Raw genomic sequence first — 19469 nt, 5'->3', positions numbered from 1 at the left:
TATACAGATTAAAATTCAGTTTTCAGACTTCTGTGGTATCTAAGCCAAGAGATTCCTTATACTTAAAACAACATCGACATTTCTTCCAAAGTAACTTTATTGCACAATTCATACACAAAGTTTAATATACTGGAATGTCCTTAGCTATTAATACAACCTATAGCGTTTAAATTACAATTTCACATTAAACCTGTAAGAAATCTTCACTTACACAAGGAAGTTTAGTTTGTTCTAATGCCCCCCCACCAACAGCTATTCGCAGCAATTCACATTTTCAAGGTCTACCTTCTGGAACCCATCACCATGTCCCTGCCAAAGCAATTCCTTTTCCAAAACTGAATTTCCAAAAGTCAGAGTAGGTAATACCAACCAGTATCAAATTACTAGTTTTTCAGTGTTAATATATCTATCATCCCACATAACGTACAGTACATATATTTTACAAGGCACACGTTACAGTAACTACATCACAGCAGTGTGAATTACAGCAACTTAATTAAAAAAGCTGTACAGAATACAAAGTTTACTTTTCACTATTTAAATAATTTTTGCATTAGTTTATATCGTAATTGCAAGTGTCATTATGCTGCAATTAGCAACCTGTTTGCATCATTACAAAATTACATTTTAAGAAGTTCATGTAAGTTCTTAGCAGAAAATCAACTTATAAAATCTCAGTTCAGAAGTATAATTCCTGAAATATTTGAAAAATAAAGTTAGCTTGAAGCTTTAATTTAGATGCTCTTTCTGTTCCAGTGATATAAAAAGTTTAAAAAATTCAAAGGTAATTTTAAAGTTCTGAACATGGACTAATGCAAGCTCAAAACCCAAAAAGAAACCAAACTGATGTTTGACTAGGAATATTTGCAAATATTTTAGTGGAAAATCCCTGACCATTAACAATTTTCTGTCCAAATAACAACTGCCCTTATGCAACCAACCAGTCCACACGTTTTCTGAAGAATACCTCATTGATATCAAAGAATTAACAAAGGGAAAAAATTAGTTCTAAGCTATATACATTCATAAGTGGATTTTTCAGTAGTTACATACAGATTTACACATTAAGCCATAATGGCTTGTAGGTGATACACACAAGAAGAGTACGTTGCTTACCTGTCTGAATGTCTATGCTAAATTTGACAACTATGCCACAAGCCAAGCCTACATGGGTGCTGTATGTTATGCACGTTCCTTAACAAACAGAAGTATAATAGACAAATTCCCAAGATCTAGTCCCCAACCTAATTATATTACTTTGTAGCCAATTAAGGAAAATAACCCAAATGTGCATATCTACATGTGCACGCACCTTTTAGTTCAGAACCAATCTGTGATAAAAGGCCTTAGCCTTATGGCATCATCAATTCTTAACGGGTACAGTAATTAAAAATGCAGTCTTACTGTAAGCGCGATTTATGCTGACATTCCCTCAAATGCTACACGTGAGTATTTCTCACTCAACTGCCTCAAGTTAAAATAGTAGTATTTGTTAATATGTATTAAAAAATCATTAATTCTCTACAATAGCAGTTGACTTCCATAACACTATGTAAGCAAAAGAGGCTTAAGATGGGTTTTCTGAATACTAACAATTTATTTTAGACTGTCTAAACTCAGGTCTTGAAAGATTTCACTCTGCCAGACATAGAAACACTGTTGCACTCCAGTTGTGATATCCCTTTTCCCAAGTTGTCACATGCACATCTCGCTCAAGCAACATTATTGTTAAAGTTTCTCTCTGCTACATAAAAGCATATTGCACTTGTAGATATAAAAGACAGCACCCTTACTTAGATTATTACCTTATTACCTCATAACTCTTAGTATACCTTGTACCTCTGATTTCATCACTTCAAAAATTCACCAGAAGCAGATAAAACCACAGCATCAGACTAAACTACACCTTAACTGCTGATTCAAATAAAGGCATTCTCTTCAGATATGCCTAATGCTTACAAATAATTTTGGCTGGTTTTGATCAAAAAACTATAAACTGATTTACTTTTTTTAGGATTGTGTATAAAACTGTTTAATGTTTCCAAGCTAATAAGACTATGCTAATTATCATATTTAAAAAAATATTCTAGGAGATAATCTTGTTAGAAGAATAAAGGGAAGTGCACAAGTACATTTAATAGAGCTGCCTACACTCTCCAAAACAGGTTTAAAATAACACTAAAACTCCTAAGAGATCAGATTGAAACCATTACCTTAAGCACTAAAAGCAGCAATAACTGGCTACTGAAGAACAGGCAGTGGGACATCTTCAAGTTCCAGCAGTAAAATTTCTAATTAATAACCATTAGTGTTAACTCATCTTTATTCACATTTGTCATGAAACTAAAGGGACTGTTTTAAGGATAAGAACTGTGAGGTCAAGCCATCTGACGTGGCTCATCTTCTGCAGCGGCACCCTGTGATACTCAAACAGCAGTTAGCAGTTATAGTTGTGCTGTTACAAATTGTTTCATCTAGTAGTCGAGCCATTCATTATCTCAAAAGTTGTTAAAATAAACTTTGTTAATGATCAAAGTTTACTGAAAGCACAGGTTAATAATTAGGACTGCGCACACATACACTGGCTCATAAACCCTGTTCGAAAAGAGCAGCGCAGATTCACAGCAGCCAAGAAGTGAAAGACAAACTGTGGAAGAACAGCAACGAGAGGTAAAAACAAACGTTCGTGAAAACAAAAGCTCCAAGTGCTTCTGCTATTGTCAGCTTGTTGGGCTAGTGTCAGGGTCTGTGAGGCTGGCCCACCTCATCTACCATGTTAAGTATGTAAGTAGCGATATCGTCTTCTGTAGGTGCATCTGAGACCACCCAAGAATCACCTGCCCCAGTCACTTGCCGACGGCAGACAGGACAGCTTCTGTGACGATCGCTCCTGTTAGGAAGCCAGAGAAATGAGTACTTTTCACTGACGGTCTCTTTCTGGCCAAAAAAAGCCAAAAAACCCCAACAAAAATCAAAGCCACAACCCAGGGAGAACTTCAAGAATGATCAGGTTAACTGGATTAGACCACCTGTGTATTTTGTTTGTTTAAAAACTTTTTCTTTGTGAGGAAGACTGGCCAACAATTCCGAACATAGCTCCATTCTTTGAGTGATAAATTTGAAGTCATGTTCCTCATAATCAACAAAAAGCATTGAGCTTCCTGACCAGAAAGTTTAAATGGAAATTCACGGTCTAAATTACTTCTTCCTATCTTTAGGTATTCAGCTGAGCTACTTCAGAAATCAGTCCCCATAAACTTCCTACATAAAGAGAAAAAGGAACCCTTTTCTTGGGTCAGTCAGCCCACTGAAATTTAGAATTGGTCCCTCAGGGTCCTATTCCCCTCCACCAACTCACTCAGGAGTCCCAAACAATTACACTTCTAAGCTGGGAGCCTGTTACATGCCTAGGTTAAGAAATTAACCTTAACAATTTAATAACAAAAAAAGAATGGTATAACTGGAACTTAAGTTACTGAGTTCAGTTGCTTCATTAGTCAAAGTAGAATATAATCTGCTCTCCACCACAGCTGCTAAACTAAGACCCTGCATTGCTGACAGATGTTAAAATATTTTCCCAGAAAAGAGATGCCTAGTTGTACTCTGAGATCCAGTGACTTTTACAATTTTTTTCCTTGTGGGAGCATACCATTGTAAGAGTAACTTCTTTGATAAGCTTTTGAAAAAGTCACAAAACAAAATTCTTGCTCACAAATGATGTGACTTCAGTGTAAAATAATTTGCATTAACTAGTCAAAAAAAGCCTTTTAACTGAGAATATCTGTATCACCTAAAGCAAGATTGCCAGAACACCTGCCTAATCCTTGTAGGTCTTCTGCACGGTTGGATAAGAGCTACGCTCCTCCACAAAACAATTTTTCTCTCTTTTCCAACAACTGGTGTATCAGACAGATGCAGAAGCTGAAAACCTGTTCACTTTACTGTGAAGCTGAACATATATTGTAAGGTACATATTATACATAAATTTGAAGGCATTGCTATTGAGAAGAAATCCTTCCCCAGAAAAGCCTATATATTTAAAATAGCAGATGGTATGCTATTTATTTCAAGTGAAAGTATAATACACGGAAAAAATCCCTCTGATAGTTATTTCCCAAATAAGTGCTAAGATAGTGCAACTCGCCTTCATATTTGCGTAGTCTTACAAACTATTGATTCTTTTCTTAAAAAGAAGCTTTTAATGAGATTTTGTGAAGCATAATGTGCCAGCATCATCATATACCCTGTCTTCTCTAGTTTTCGAACAGCAATACAATAATGTAGTTTTACAAGAATAAAAAGAAATTATAAAACAAATGCTGAAAAGCACTTTCACATCTCTTTTTCCAAAATAAAATGTTCATAAGATGTTTACGAATTCTGAAGCCATTTCCTTCTGCTACAATCAGATTTTACTTAAGCTTGTTATGTATCATATGTACATTAGCTTGCAAATACCTTCAGATATTAAATTATATGGGAAATAAGGAATCTGTCAGACCAAACTGAAGCATCTCTGATAACCAGCACATACTATAAAATAATGAATATCCTTTAAAATGTATTACCATTTATCAATGCATTTCTGGCAGAAACTGTGAGCACATGGCAAGATTAAATCAGCACGTCCATCCATGCAGATGCAACATTCCTCTTCATCTGTCAACTGTTTAACCCTGCAGAAGAGAAGAGAGTATTTTCTCCCAGGTAACTAGTAAGGTTTGTATTTGTGTCCTAGCAACTACAACAGTTCCTACATTTTTTCTTAATAATTAGTGATGGACAGAAAAGAACACCTGTACTGACCTGCAGGGAACATGTGATTTTTTGAATGGACTAGTTAAATCATCTCAGCATATGTCAGCAGACACAGCCTCAAGCTACCCACAAACCGCAGTAGATGAACTAAACTAAGTTAGAATATGCATTTATTTTTTGCCATGTGGTGCTTTTGTGTTGCAGAGGGTTATGCAAATCCTTGTTCATTATCAACAAGAGAAGTGTGAGAAGTTGTCACACGACTTTGCAAAACAACAGAAACACTGTTTACTTTAAATGCAGAAGAATCTGCCTTCCTTTCACAGAGCTGTCAAGCTGAACTACTCCGTAATGATCTCTGTCCAATTTCTGCGTACTAGCTTATATCCCAGATAAAAATGTGCATGTCAAAAGGATCACTACCAGAATGCATGTCCACTAATTTCACACACCATCAAAATGCCAAAAGCTAAACTGCTCATTAAATTGAAAAGGCCGATTTTACCTTCCAATTCACCCCTCATGATTGTTCCTTCAAATTAGGACTCTCTCAAGTTGACCATTACTACAGCTTTGCCAGTTAAGCTTCTAGGTGTTCTTGTTGGGAGTGGGGTTGGGGAGTTAGATCACTTCCTGGGACAGACGTTTTAATTTTATTTGTCTTCATTTTTTTCCCACAAATAATATATATTTGTATCTAAAGGTCCTAACGTATTTGCATTACCTTCTCAAGTACGAAAACGTAGTGAATCCTCAGTTTTCACTGACCTAACTAGGCATGTAAAGTTCCCTTATTTTCATAGAATCATAGAAAGGTTTGGATTGGAAGAGACCTTAAAGATCATCTGGATCCAACCACCCTACCACAGGTGGGGACACCTCCCACCAGCCCAGGTTGCCCCCAGCCCCGTCCAGCCTGGCCTTGGACACTGCCAGGGATGGGGCACCCACAGCTGCTCTGGGCAGCCTGGGCCAGTGTCTCACCACCCTCAACAGTGAAGAATTTCTTCCTAACCCCTAATCTAAACCTGCCCCCTTTCAGCTTAAAGCCATTCCCCCTTGTCCTATCACTACATGCCCTTCACCTCTCCAGCTTTCTTGGAGGCCCCCTTTAGGTGCTGGAAGGCGGCTGTAAGGTCTCCCCAGAGCTGCCTTTTCTCCAGGCTGAACAACACCAGCTCTCCCAGCCCATCTTCATAGGAGAGGTGCTCCAGCCCTCTGGTCACCTTCATGGTCTCATCTGGACTCACTCCAACACATCCACGTCCTTCGTATGTTGGGGGCCCAGAGCTGAACACAGCTCTCCGGGCGTGGGTGTCTCACCAGAGCAGAGGGGGACAATCACCTCCCTCACTCTGCTGGCCTCGCTTCTTTCGACGCAGTCCGGGACAGGGCTGGCTTTCTGGGGCTGCAAGCGCACATTGCTGGGCCATGTTGAGCTTCTCACCCACCAACAGGCCCAAGTCCTTCTCCTCAGGGCTGCTCTCAGGCCATTCTCTGCCCAGCCTGTGTTTGTGCCAGGGATTGCCCTGACCCATGTGCAGGACCTTGCACTTGGCCCTATTGAACTCCATGGGGTTTGCACGGGCCCACCACTCCGGCCTGTCAAGGTCCCTCTGGATGGCATCCCTTCCCTCCAGCGTGTCAGCTGCACCACGCAGCTTGGTGCCTTCAGCGAACTTGCTGAGGGTGCCTCAACCCCAGCGTCCATGACACTGACAAAGATGTCAGACAGTCTTGGTTCCTATATGGATCCCTGAGGAACAGCACTCATCACCTGTTTCCCTTGCAACTCTGAGTGCAACCACCCAGCCAACTCCTTATCCGCCAAGTGGCCCATCCATCGAACCCATGTCTCTCCAGTTTAGAGACAAGGATGTCATGTCGGACAGGGTCAAATGCTTTGCCCAAGTCCAAGGCAGATAACAGCAGCTGCTCTTCCCTCATCCCCCAACACTGTAACCCTGTTGTAGAAGGCCACCATATTTGTCAGGCACGATTTGCCCTTAGTGAAGCCATGTTGGCTGTCACCAACCACCTCCTTATTTTCCATGTGCCTTAGCACAGTTTCCAGGAGGATCTGCTCCATGATTTTGCTGGACACACAGGCAAGACTGACCAGCCTGTAGTTTCCCAGGTCTTCCTTATCTCCCTTTATAAAAAACAGGAGCTATGTTTCCCCTTTTCCAGTCAGTGGGAGTTTCACCAGACTGCCGTGACTTCTCAGGTGCATCTCATCAGGTCCCATGGACTTGTGCAGCTTCAGGTTCCTCAGATGGTCTCAAACCTTAACTGCTACAGTGAGTGATTCTTCACTCTCTCAGTCCCTGCCTTTGCCTTCTGCAACTTGGGCGGTGTGGCTGGAGCACTTGCCCATAAAGACCAAGGCAAAATCACAGAGTACCTCAGCCTTCTCCATGTCCCAGGTAACCAGGTCTCCCGTTTCCTTCTGGAGAGAGACCACGTTTTCCCTGGCCTTCCTTTTATCACTGATGTACCTATAGCAGCTTTTCTTTCTGCCTTGATGTCCCTGACCAGCTTCAATTCTATCAGCTTTAGCTTTCCTGACCTGGTCCCTGGCTGCTCGGACAATTACTCTGTATTCCTCCCAGGCTACCTGTCCTTGCTTCAACCCCCTAGGGTTCCTTTTTTGTTTAATTTTTCTGAGGGTTTTTTTTGTGTTTGAATTTAATAGTCACAGCTCACTTCCAAGACAGCCAAGTAAGTGCTCTGAAATTTTCAGGTTTTCCAAAACCCCCGATTTAGGAATCCCTTCTGTGACTTGGGGCACAGAGGTAGCATTCTAGAAAGAATGGCATTCAGGAGACAGTCCACTGGAATGACCATGGACCAAACCACTTCTGCTTAGGCATCTTGGGAGTTTTAACTACACAGATTAGCCAGCTAAGGGACAGCAATTAACATGCTTTTGGTTATTCTTCAGTCGGTCCTAGGGGGTTCCTTTTCAATTTGCTTTTTGAGAAGTTACTTTAGAAGACTAGGAGATTTTTTTGTAGAATTAGATGGTGATTCACATACAATGAGGACAACCATTTCCAAAAAGATCTATCTTTTGATTAGCTCACTAGGTTCTTTGGACTTGCTCCCTTTCATTTCCCTCCCCCACGCAACTCTCAGTACTAACCTTTGATAACACTTCATTTTTTGAGATTTACTGGTGTATATACAAGCAGTTAAACTTAAAATAGACACCCTGTTTATAAAGTTTCTGGAAATCAAGATTTAGCCAGTGGACTAAGTTTCTGAAGAAATGGTAAAATACAGGAGTGACAAACTAAGGAAATGCCTGTCTCCATTATCAGAAAGCATAAACCACATTTTTGGTTTATTTTGGTATGCTCTGAATAGGAAGTGGATATTCTAGAGAAATTGGGTATTATTCTGGTAGAAGTTAAGATAAGAAAAAGAATGAAACAGATAACATTTGCTATATTTGTGCAGTGACGGCTAGCTCTTGCAACACTGAAAAATGTCTAAAGGTGTAAAGAATTTAAGCAAACGGGAGGATATCACAGAAAAACAAACAGAAGACTTCCTCAGGTAAAACACCTGAAGGTGCTTCAGCCTCTATTTTCCTTATAACTTGAAAACCTTGGATAAGGTAAGCTCACTAAGTTCCAGCGTATTACCAGCATATTAGAAAAGTCGTTACTCATCACTGCATTGCAACAGCAATTAAGTTTACAAACACAAAGGATGCTCACCTCCCCCACCTTAAAGATTGAAAAGCGAAAAAGAAACCCATCTAGGAAACCTTATATCTACACAATTACTTTAACAATATATGAAGCTGTTTTGCTGGGTGGGTTTTTTTTCTTGGCTTGTTTGTTCGAAGTAAAAGCCCATTTCCAGACATACATGTATTCTAGTATAACCGTATATCTTTGAAAAAGAGTAGGAAAATACACTTTCCCAAACATGCCCAAAATTTGCTACCGAATTTAGCATTTTATTAACACAGAAAAGCCAATAATTTAAAATTATTTGTTCCCAAACAAGAGAAACAGGAAATTAAATGGAAAGAACACATTCTGCAAACCACTGACTTAAAAAAACCCAGTGGGCTCTATCAGTAGAATGACAACAGAGCTGACCAGCTCCTCACTGCTAGATACAGAGAACTACACCATTTATTACTTTTTCTTGTAAAACCTATCTCTACCTCACTTAAAACTGAGTTAGAACTCTGAACTAATTCAGCAAGTTAAAAAATAACGAATTACTGGTAGCAACATTTCCACACAGGGAAAGGCTGACAAGCTTCTTGCTGTTACATTCAGTTTGAACTGAAGTTATTGCAGGTGTTGACCTTAGTTTTTTACTTTTCCTCTAGTTAACAAAGCAGGATGTCAACACGTGTGAGACAGTTCACATTTTTCCAGTCTTACAAGTTAAATTATTACTGTAATTGATGAGTTTCTAGTGGCAACAGATGGGAACTTCCACATGCCAAAATGTAAAAGAGGAAGAGAAAGTTTAAGTGGAACAATAACAAAATCTGTTTAAACAAACACTGTCAAAACCCCTAGATTTGTAGCTGCAGCTGACTCCATTTCCTCCTGCTTCCTTATCCAGGAGATTCAACATATACCATGTTTATATTAGAACTGATCATTAAAGTGACTGTTCCAAAGCTAACGTATGATAGCACCAATAGAATTTCACCCAAGCACGGTACAGCTCTCTTGGTACAAGGCGTGCTACTCATGTTTGCGATGCTACAAAGTCTGCATCTGCCAAGAGCATGCAGTTCTGATCACTAGACCTTTGTAGTTCAGGTTTTACACACAACTTCCAAATATTTATGTTGTAACTGGAGTCAGAGGCTAGAGTATATCAAAATACCTTCCCATCCACAAGCTGGCCTGACAAGATGACACAGACATCAAACTCTCAGCAGCTTCTTCAGAAGTACCACTCTGCGCAAGAACTCCTGCTGCTTGACTGGTGATGTCTTTATAAAGTTGAATGAACTGATATAAGTTCAAGATTCTGGAAGCTTCCACAATGCCACTTGTTTTATTTATCTTAAGACAAAAGAATTGTTTACAATTAGATATCAGTTTTTTACTTGACATTGCTCAAACTTCTCTTAATGCACTGCAATTCTCATGGTAGTAGCCACCTTCCTAAGTGTCCACCACTATGTCAGCAAATTGCAGTCTGATTCAGCAAGGGTTAAGACCTGCCAACCCAGCCATTTCATCATGAGGAATACCACAATTAGGACTACATCTTTAGGGAAAGACAACTACCATTACTCCTCATATGGATTAAGTTGTGAGTAGGGACTTAAAAAACTGGGATAAAGTTAGAACAAAGAACAGAATTACCAGTCATTTCACATTTGAACCTAATATAGCCAACAATGGTGACTGCCTTAGTGAAAACTAAGAGCAAACAGAAAATGACAAACTGTTAGTTTCAAACAGTTTGTAGTTTTGTTAGTTTCTAACAGTTTGAGAGTTGATTTGGTTTAAACTGCATGTTAAGATTGTTTAGTGGATTCAGGACCATGTAAGGATGTTACATGACAGGACACAGAGGGCAAAAATCTCCTAATCAGAAAGATCAAACTTAGTAAGTTTTGTCATGGTCTTCAAACTAAGCTAAACATTTAACTTCCACATTGGTTTTCTAAGGAATCAGAATATATACAGTTACACTAGCTCAACTAATAATGCTTGGACTTGCTGACCAACTTCTACTACTACCAAACTATATAGTTCCCATATAGTTTGTTGTACTATTCGATGACCATGACTTGCCCTCACAGATCTGAATTTGTAACTAATGGACCGTAAGCACAACATTGGCAGATACAATTCCTTTAAACTTAGTTGTGAAAATGTTTCTATTAACCCACTTTTTGCAGAAACTTAGAATTTAGACTTAATTTATCTCAAATAGTATCCTTGAATACATCATCCATATCAAAATATATACTCAAAATGTCTGTGGGAGGTGTTGGATTTTACCAGTAAAAGTGACAGTCCTCAGATATCTGTAAAAAAAGCCCCCACCAAATAAAAATTTTCAACAATCTTACTTTAGTGCATATTATCCGAACAACCACCTTCCAGAAAGCAGAAGAATCAGAACCAGGCTGCACTTCAAACAACAGATGTTTGTCTTGTCCAGATGCCAATTTTGCAGCACTGAAATAAAGAAACATCAGGTGTTTTTCATCATATGTTAGACATGGAAAGATCAGCAGCCTCAGCCACTCCGGTATTATTTGTTGTTCACCTATGTGCTCTTATCAATACTGCCCAGAGATACGAAATTAAAGAGTAAAACCTTCTTAGCATGTTACTAAATATACACAGTCCATTTCATTTTAAATTGCACAGTAACTTTCAGGAAATGATGTGCAATTCTTTTGATCCAGCATCAGCAAGCAAGTGTCCTTTATAGACATTTTAATGTATACGTATTTTCATGGTTCGTTACAGTAATCATACAATCTAAATTAGATTGTGGTCCAATCTAAAAAGGTTATTTCCTTACCATGTATGTAAAAAAAGCATGCAAGTACCAACACATGCAGATGAGGTGTATTTGTGTTAGTATATATTAATAATGAAGCAGTCAGGTGAAAGCTTCAGGTGACCCTGAAATTTGTGGGGGTTTGTATTTTTTTTTTAAATGGAACATAGACACAAAGGTCTACTCCGTACGAATCAGAGCAAGCTATGTTACATTCAGGCTAAAGCAAAAACTGCAAAGAAATTTTAAAATAATGAATAATAATGATATTTTGGAGTTAATTATACTGAGATATGCTTAGATTCTCAGGCAAAATGTAAAAGAATGTTCTTCAAAATCTATTTATGTGTCTACCCAGAAAACAAGTATCCGTTCTAGAAGGTCATTCATAAAAGTATGACACTTGACAAGGCAATTTCTAAACTGAATATGAATTCACATTAAAGTTAAATATCAAACATTACCAAAAGACACACATTAAAAAGCCCTTTTTCAGTGTGCACGTTTCCACTTCATATCATTTGATATCAGAAATGTTGGGTAAAAATGCCAACTCTGGGGGTTTTTTTTGTTAATTTATTTTTACCACCAATAATCCAGTCAATATATCCAGTCAAAACCACCGATAAATCAAACAAAAGGCTGGCTATGAAAAATCTTATTTACGAAGCCTTTTGTTTGGGATTATCATGCGCTTTGGTTTCAGATAGTAAGGCACATCTCATCTTGCATGAGGAACAGCATTGCACATCCACAGAGGTGGGAGAGAGGGTCACAAACAGTTCTGTCTCAGGTACTACCTTCCTAGCGTAGCTCTACCATCTTTACAGGGCTTGTGTTGCTACTTCCTACCAAAAGTGATGGGCAGAGAGGAAACAGCATTGCATCTTTACGTGGTTGGTGGAGGGAGGAAGAGTAAGGGAGACAGGTAACACTAAGAAGATTCTGCTAAATGCCTGCCTCTTGTGAACTTCTAAGAGAGAAGCAACACTTACTGGAAGAAGAGTGTTGGAGAACAGTGAATTTAAGGAGAAATGTAAGGCTTTGGTTTTGAAGTGTAATTACAACCACTATAGAAACTTCAAGTACTGCAGTAAACATTTCAAAACCAGATGGCTAGTTCTGGCTTAGCCAGCACAGGAGAATATACTGCGTACAAGGTCTCTGTAAAACATTAAAAAAACAATAGAAGGAAACAAAGTAAGGCTTACACATCATTAAGTTCAGCTACTCTTCCCAGAAACTCTTCATATGTTAGGAAACCACTTTCTTGAACCAAAGCGGCATGCTTTGCTACTTTTTCTGGCAACTTGTTAATTACAGTTTGGGTATGGTTTGAAATTTGCTGACCCATGGTGAAGTTCTTCACCTCAGTTCCGTAGAAAGAAGTTCTCATTCACTTGTAGAGTCTCTGCTAAAAATATTTTAGAGAGTTACATTTGTGTGTTTTATGAATGGCTACTCCCTCATTTTCTTGTAGGTTAAGAGTTTGTTTAGCTACCCACTAACCAGTCTCATTATTCTACAGTAACACAACACGAGTAGTCAAATCAGAAACAAAGCAGAACACTCAGAAGAGACTGGCATGTGGCATTAACAACTTACGAAAAATGTATTATTGTGCTTATAGCAAATTTATATTAAATAGCGATAATTTTTCACGCAGATTTTTCAGCAGCTCCAACACACACATATAAACACATCCAATGGAATGGAAAATAAAATCTTGAGATGACAATGGTAATTTATGATGATCTTTGTTTTTCCTAAACATTCGTGCATGTGAAAGTCAGAATGCCTACAAATAAGAATTATCAATACGTGTTTATACACAGATATTACATTAGGAATTAGCTTTCTTACATCACACTGACATTGGCAGATCAAAAGAACTCTCACAGCATTCTTAAACCAGTAAGCCAAGGAATCCACGTCAGTATAAACCAATTTAGAAATCTCCTTATCTGCATAAAATGCTCAACTTTAGGATCCATTATGGAACCAACTTGCTCAAACCTCCCAACTTCAACTTATTTCACCATTTCCTTTACAAGCTTACCCTTTCCCCCCAGAAGTATGCATAGCGATCTACCCTATGACCTGATTCTGAGTCTTCATCCATTTCCTCCCCTTGGTGCCTCTCATTTGACATTCCCCCAAAACTTTACTTTGCTTTTTGTCTTGAAATAGCAGAAGCATACAAATTAATTCTGTCGGTACAGAATTAATCACTTGTAACTAATCACTTGTAAACCAGTAGTTTCACATTGTTTCAGGACTTTCACAGATAGAGGTCTGCAACGGCAAGCTAATTGCAGACTATTAACCTTAATGTAAATATGGAATTATTTGATACCAGGTGCATTACAAACACCTTATGAGAGACATCACAGAAAAACAGAACTTGATCCTCTGTGTACGTACAGCTGCATCTGGGCACCAACCTGCCCAGGAGCAGGGCTCACAGCTGTCAAGATCTTGCCACAGGGTAAAAGAAACACAGCACACATGAAGTGAGTTCTTATCACGGCATTATTCAAACTACTCGGGTATTTCACACAAAGGAATAGACTTCCAATTTAAAGGTCGAGCACCGAGCAATGTCTGTTCTCAGACAGACAGGTACGTGCTCCCACCGGAGCTGCTTTTCTCCTTCCAAACCGCCCTCCGACGCCCCTCTCCCTGTCCAGGCCTGCACCTGGTGGCCCATCCCAGACGACAGCCCCGAAGCGCCACCTCCCCCCACCACCCCCTCACCCTCCCGGGGTGTGCGTCCCGCAGCGGCACGGCCGCCCCCCCCGAGGGAGAGAACGCCCCCCCGTGAGCCCCCTCAACTAACAACCCGATGTTGTACCACGGAGGCCCGGGCCCCGCCGCGCCGCCTGCGGGAGCGCTCCCTTCCGCACGCCCCTCAGCAACACGCAAACCCGACGGGTCAGGGGTGCGCCAGGGCCCGCGGCCCCCCCAGAGCCGCACCCCGCGGCCCGGCCGCCCCGCCCGCCCTCAGGGCGCCGCGTAACCGCGCCCAACGGCCGCGCTCCGGCGCCCCGGCTGCGTCACGCCCGCCCCGCCCGCCGCGGCGGCCCGCGCCCCCCGCCCCCGCCGCCTCCCCGGGCCCGCCGGCAGCGCCGCCCCGCCCCGCCGGACGCGGCAGCCAAGGCCCGGCGCGGGGCGCCCGCCCGCAGCGGCTTCCCCCTCCGCCCGGGGCCCTGCGCGCCCCTCAGGGCGCCGTGACGGCGGGCCGCGTCCGGCGGGCCCCGCCAGCAGCCTCACCCCAGCGCCCCGGCATCCTGCTCGCCGCCGCCCGACGGGGACCGCAGCCAGGCCGCACCCCCGGCCGTCGGCTCCCGGCGCAGGCGCGGCGGCGCTCGGCGCGGCTCGGTGACGCCAGCGCGCGTTGCCGGGATACGGCGGACGCTGCCGCCGAGGCCGGGCGCAGGGCCCGTCCCGCGGGGGGCACCGGCAGCGCCGCCGGGCCGGGGCCGTTCGCACGGGCGGCGCTGGCCTTACGGGGAGCGGGGGAGGCCCCGCCTGGGCGCCCTTTGCGTTCTGCGGGACAAGCAAAGTGCTTAAGTGCTGGTCACGGGCCAGCAAGTGCTGGTGCACACCCCCACCCCCACCCCCACCCCAAGCAGCCGGGCGGGGGGAGGGGGCACCCCAGCCTGCCTGGAGGGTGCCGGAGCTGCCTGTGGGTGCCAAGGGTCGGCACGCACTGACCTTTGTACAACAAAATCCCACCACCCATAAACGATAACCCATTTAGGAACATAAATCCTAGAACATCCTCTAGGGCATCCACATCCTGATGCTTCAAGGTTTAATTGTAAGTTGGGTGGTTCTTTTTTTTTTTTTTTTTTTAATTTAAAGAGGAGAAAAGGAGCAGTACTTCCCCTTCCTGCCTGCTTCGGTTCACACATAGACACGCGTACTTAAAGGCACCCCCATATTCCAGGCAGGGATTGGGCTGGACTGGGAACCTCGCTGCGTTTCCTGCAGGCCACCACCCCTTTTGCCCAAGGTCAGCAAACATCTGTAGCCTCAGCGTGGGAATCCAAGTAGCGTTACTGTCAAATGATTAATGCAAACTGTCATCTCCTGCTAGCCAGAATGATTTGTCCAAGATACTTGAGTGTAATGCAATTTCTGAGGCATTGAGGAACTTCATAGCTGTTGGGAATGTCCCATGAAAAAAAGCGTAACACTTGAAAAAAGTCAGAAACATACTGAATACCTTCTCTTAAGTTTCTGCTACTACCAGTTAAGGGTTTGGGGTTTTGACACTCTCTGTCTACAACTTAAATAAATGTTTCCTGTTTGCTTTGTAGCGGTACATCCCTTGCAGTTCTATTAGTGAGCAAGAACGTTTTGTACTTTCTAATTCAAGTGTAACGGAGTAGCACTCATTATATACAAACTACCAAATACAGAGTACTTGTTGATTAGTACTTCTAACTAGCTTTTATTACGTGGAGAACAGTGTAACAGGTTCCTTTTAACCTTTGTGGTGTTCGCATAAATTGGAAAGAAGGAGCAGATCAAACTATGTGCGTTGGCCAGGTGTCAGCATGAAGGTTGGGATGAAAGCTATCTGAGTTTTTAAGGTACATGATAAAACAAGACATTTATAGGTTAAGGCAATATTTTTCTGTATCAGGTAGTATAGATTTTTTTAGAAAGCAAACACTTCAGAGAAAAAAAAAAAAAAGCCCTTATTTCAAAGATCTAAACCAGAAGTAACATACTTCCAGCTGGCGTAGAATTTGAGAAATTTTTTCCGAATTTCTTTAGGTGTGAATGAGACAATCTGATAGAAAAGGAAGTTGATGCCTGTGGAATAGAGGTAATAGTAGGAGAGTAAGAGAAGTGATAGGTAATTATCTCTTGGTGGTGGAGAAAACAATAGAGAAACAGGTAATTTCTAATCGCTAAAGCATAGAAAAGAGGCAGAAGGGGAATTGTAATATGTCACAAAGTCCAAAATAACCTGGAATCCACTAGTGTTGCCTGTGTCCTTAAGCCCATCTGCTATTCTGACACTGTCACGACAAATGTTTGCTGTGGCCCTTCTCGATGGCCTTATTTCTGCTGTCTACCCTCACTGCTGACACAGCAGAGAGCACTTTCATTCAGGTTGCCAGGAGAGACACACGGCATTGCTGCAGTATTTTGCAAGAAGAGGAATTACTTAACTGAGTGGGAAGGCTGTATCTAGTGCTTTCCTCTGTGGCACGTTTTTCTGCTGAAATTCTGTTGATGGGCATCTGAAATTTGGGCTTTTTAGAGCTGTACTGAATCACAGTCTTTCTGAAGTAGCATAGCTTTAATGGCAGTGGTGGACTGCATGTCAGCACAGTGCAGACTCTTGGAGCCTTGAAATATTTCTGAGCTACCAAAAAAAAAAAAAAAAAGAGAGAAAACAAAAACAAATGCAGGGTATCTGCAAGTATGCTATGAGTAATACACCATAACTCATTATCTAGTGGAATATATAATCACTGGGCAATTAAAAAAATTCTCAGAATCAAAAATATGGAAGTTCATAACCCCCTATCCCACACCATAGAAAACACAATATAGCTGAGCAGTTCTATTGCTATTTTATTTAAGACTATGTTTTTCAAGCTGCTTGATCTAAAAAGAAACCTCCTTTGCCATAATAAACATGCTTCACATATAAAAATAAGTTATCCAAACCATCTATTCAAGAAAACATTTGATAAATTGCTACTGTTGTTCTTCTATACAACTAATTAATTTTGTAACATTAAGGTTATATGAGTTCTTTTTACTGTGAGATAGTTTTCATGAGAATAAATTGCCCAGACAAACATATCTACCATACTTTATTGTTTTACGAAGGAAGTACTGTAAACGTCCCATAGCACTTGAGATCTTTATTATGAAAGCCACACATATATACACAAAAGATCTTAAATATGACCGTTGAGATAGAGTTCAAGGGTTTTTTCCTCCCTGTCAAATATCTGATGCAGAAGAATGATACAGATTTTAATAAATAAAACAGTAAAATATGATATGATGAAGATATCTGAGAAAGTTATTCATTGCTGTATATATATAAACATCAACATCTTTGTACCCTTCCACGGGTATCTGAATGACAGTGGGTTGATCCTTTAACTTTTTACTCACTTGTAAACAGACTTCTGTTTGTAAACAGACTTTTTAAAGACAGTATGCAACTATGTAATGGAAATAAGCTAATCTACATGAGGAAGAGCTACCGTATTATCATTTTATTTTAGACATTAAGTTAGCAGACATCCTTTAGCCAGATAAAAACACCCTCTTTTCATTATATATTGATCTGAATTCCTTGGAAATAGTTAAGACAGTGCATGTCGTTAATATTCCTAATTACTTCTCTATTAAAGATGAAAAGGGATCTGTAATATGGATTTTTAGATTTATTTCAAGTAAATAAGATACCATGTTCTTCTGCAAGAGCGTTTATAACTAAAAATGTAATTTTTAAAAGAACAAGTTTTCATATGTCAAGATAGAGAAAATATCATTCATGAGCATTTACAATCACCCATGTTTGAAAGCATTGCCAAGTTCTGTGTGCTTCGTTTTATATTTCTGTTAAGAAGTGTACCTTCTTCCCCTTACACTTCTGCTTCCAGACATTTTACCACGGCCTCAGGCTTGGTTTTAGACTCTTCTACATTTTTCCCATTATTCTTTGTTTCCTTCTCAGTTATTTTGTCATTTGACTTAGCCTCTTTGAGAGCAGTAGTTTCAACCATTTCTTTTTGTTGATTCTTGTTTGAAAATGGGAAAGTTTTCTTGTACCTTTAAATAGGAAAAAGGATAGTAAAGCAGAAACCTGACATAGTTTGGTAATATCACTCAAGAAATACATTGAAAAATACCTAGAATTAACTTTCTTTGTCATACTCAAGCAAAAGTGTCACAGAGAATAGTGGCATGCTAGATCACTGTCCTTTTTCAAGCAATGTGCTTTTTCAAGAAATATTTTTGTAATTTTATAAAAACATACAATTTATATTCAAGATTCATGGTACATTATGATAAAGACTCCTGGACTACTATGTGAGGAATGCATGCAATTTTTGGATATGATTTAATGATGCACTCTGTTGAAGATCTTTACGCATGACAGATAATCTCAACAATTATTTTTTTCTGAACACAATAGTAGTCCAAGAATAAAAACTTTTACCCTGAGTCTGACATAGAAAAGAACAAGAATAAAACTGCATAAACAAGCTTATATAGAGAAACAGATGCATACTTCAGTGTTGCTATTTTGGCACACCTGGAAATGTTCTACTCTAGGCATGACTGACTAATGAAAAATCCACAATATTTGTCTTCAGTTCCTCTTCTAAAGCAGGGAATGGCAATAGCAACAAGAAAATTTATCCGCATAACAGCAGGATTTAAGATTTTGTTCTTTGTGCTACGCTGTTATGTCATTATCATTACTTCTCTGCTTTTCCGCTACATATTTAAAATATTCACTGGGTGTACTCTAGAAATTAATTCAGCCCAAGAGAAAAAAAAGAAAAAAAACTTACTTTTTGATATAGCAGACTGCAAGAACAACTGAAATAATGAAGAAGATGACTGCCAATACAAGAAGTGCAGTGGGGATACCTAGACATAAAAGTGAGGCAAACAGTTTTTATATGTACTTAATTCTGGCTTTCTAAAGGCTCATGGGAACAAATCCAAATTCTTCTAAAATCAGCCTCATGTAAGAGGTACATATGCATCAATTCAAGGATAGAGGTATTAGGAATCTCAAAAGGTTAGCTACTCCCGCTCATTTTGTCAAGAGAGACAAGACCAGGTATTTAGGCAATCCCTGACATATGTTTGTCTAATCTGCTAACTGGAGGGCTTTTACAACCTGTCTCGAGAACACAATTTTGTGATTAAGTATCCTTGCAGTCAGAATGCTTTTCCTTATATTTAGTCAATTTCTCAGTGGCTGTATATTAGGATTACTTATTCACACCTCATAGCTCAAGAACATCTCCATATCTGGAGAACAACAATTCTCCATAAAACTTTCTTGGCTTCTTTTGTTTTTAAAAGCCTGCTGAGTTTTCCATTCCTGTGAGCACATGGTGTTTGCTAAGACTTTCTCAGAAACGTGTTTACCCCAAACCACATTAACCAGAACAAACTTCCACTATTTCATATTAAAA

General features: G+C 40.4%; 2 protein-coding genes across 7 annotated transcripts in view; both read right to left on the bottom strand.

The window, feature by feature from the left end:
- LYVE1 (lymphatic vessel endothelial hyaluronan receptor 1) overlaps positions 1-19469 on the bottom strand; it is a 29191-nt gene that overhangs the window by 175 nt on the left and 9547 nt on the right. Inside the window, exons 5-10 of one of the 4 annotated variants that reach the window (XR_008824369.1) lie at positions 18834-18912; positions 17888-18084; positions 14542-16654; positions 12264-12432; positions 10829-10937; positions 4569-4676 (exon numbers count right to left, since the gene is read on the bottom strand). Coding sequence is in view for 1 of the 4 variants with exons in the window: in XM_056354678.1 (XP_056210653.1) it covers positions 17898-18084; positions 18834-18912 (266 nt within the window). In the remaining 3 variants the exon portion in view is untranslated. Of the gene's footprint in view, positions 1-4568; positions 4677-10828; positions 10938-12263; positions 12433-14541; positions 16655-16846; positions 18085-18833; positions 18913-19469 lie in introns of those variants that run through there. The other 3 variants (XR_008824371.1, XR_008824370.1, XM_056354678.1) reach the window with 3 other exon arrangements.
- RNF141 (ring finger protein 141) lies at positions 80-14642 on the bottom strand. Of its 3 annotated transcripts, none has more exons than XM_056354681.1 (6): positions 14542-14642; positions 12480-12682; positions 10829-10937; positions 9625-9806; positions 4569-4676; positions 80-2890 (listed from the first exon to the last, which is right to left on the bottom strand). In XM_056354681.1, the coding sequence occupies exons 2-6, from the start codon at positions 12662-12664 to the stop codon at positions 2740-2742; spliced, it is 735 nt and encodes a 244-aa protein (XP_056210656.1). In that variant the 5' UTR covers positions 12665-12682; positions 14542-14642; the 3' UTR covers positions 80-2739. The 3 variants fall into 3 exon arrangements, with proteins under 3 accessions (XP_056210656.1, XP_056210657.1, XP_056210658.1); XM_056354682.1 differs by having other exon boundaries at positions 12480-12679; positions 14542-14641; XM_056354683.1 differs by lacking the exon at positions 14542-14642 and adding an exon at positions 14108-14240.

The sequence above is a fragment of the Falco biarmicus genome, chromosome 10 (assembly GCF_023638135.1).
Source record: "Falco biarmicus isolate bFalBia1 chromosome 10, bFalBia1.pri, whole genome shotgun sequence".
NCBI classification, from domain to species: Eukaryota; Metazoa; Chordata; class Aves; order Falconiformes; family Falconidae; genus Falco; species Falco biarmicus.
Note: the sequence above shows the minus strand (reverse complement) of the source record. Positions and strands in the feature narration are given on the sequence as shown.

Excerpts from the sequence above, each read along its gene's own strand:
- RNF141 (XM_056354681.1), bottom strand. The coding sequence starts at position 12,664 with ATGAGAACTTCTTTCTACGGAACTGAGGTGAAGAACTTCACCATGGGT. Across the intron at positions 9,807-10,828 it reads TTCGGATAATATGCACTAAA|ATAAATAAAACAAGTGGCAT; the intron begins GTAAGATTGTTG and ends TTTTGTCTTAAG. Across the intron at positions 2,891-4,568 it reads CAGAAATGCATTGATAAATG|GAGCGATCGTCACAGAAGCT; the intron begins GTAATACATTTT and ends GCTTCCTAACAG.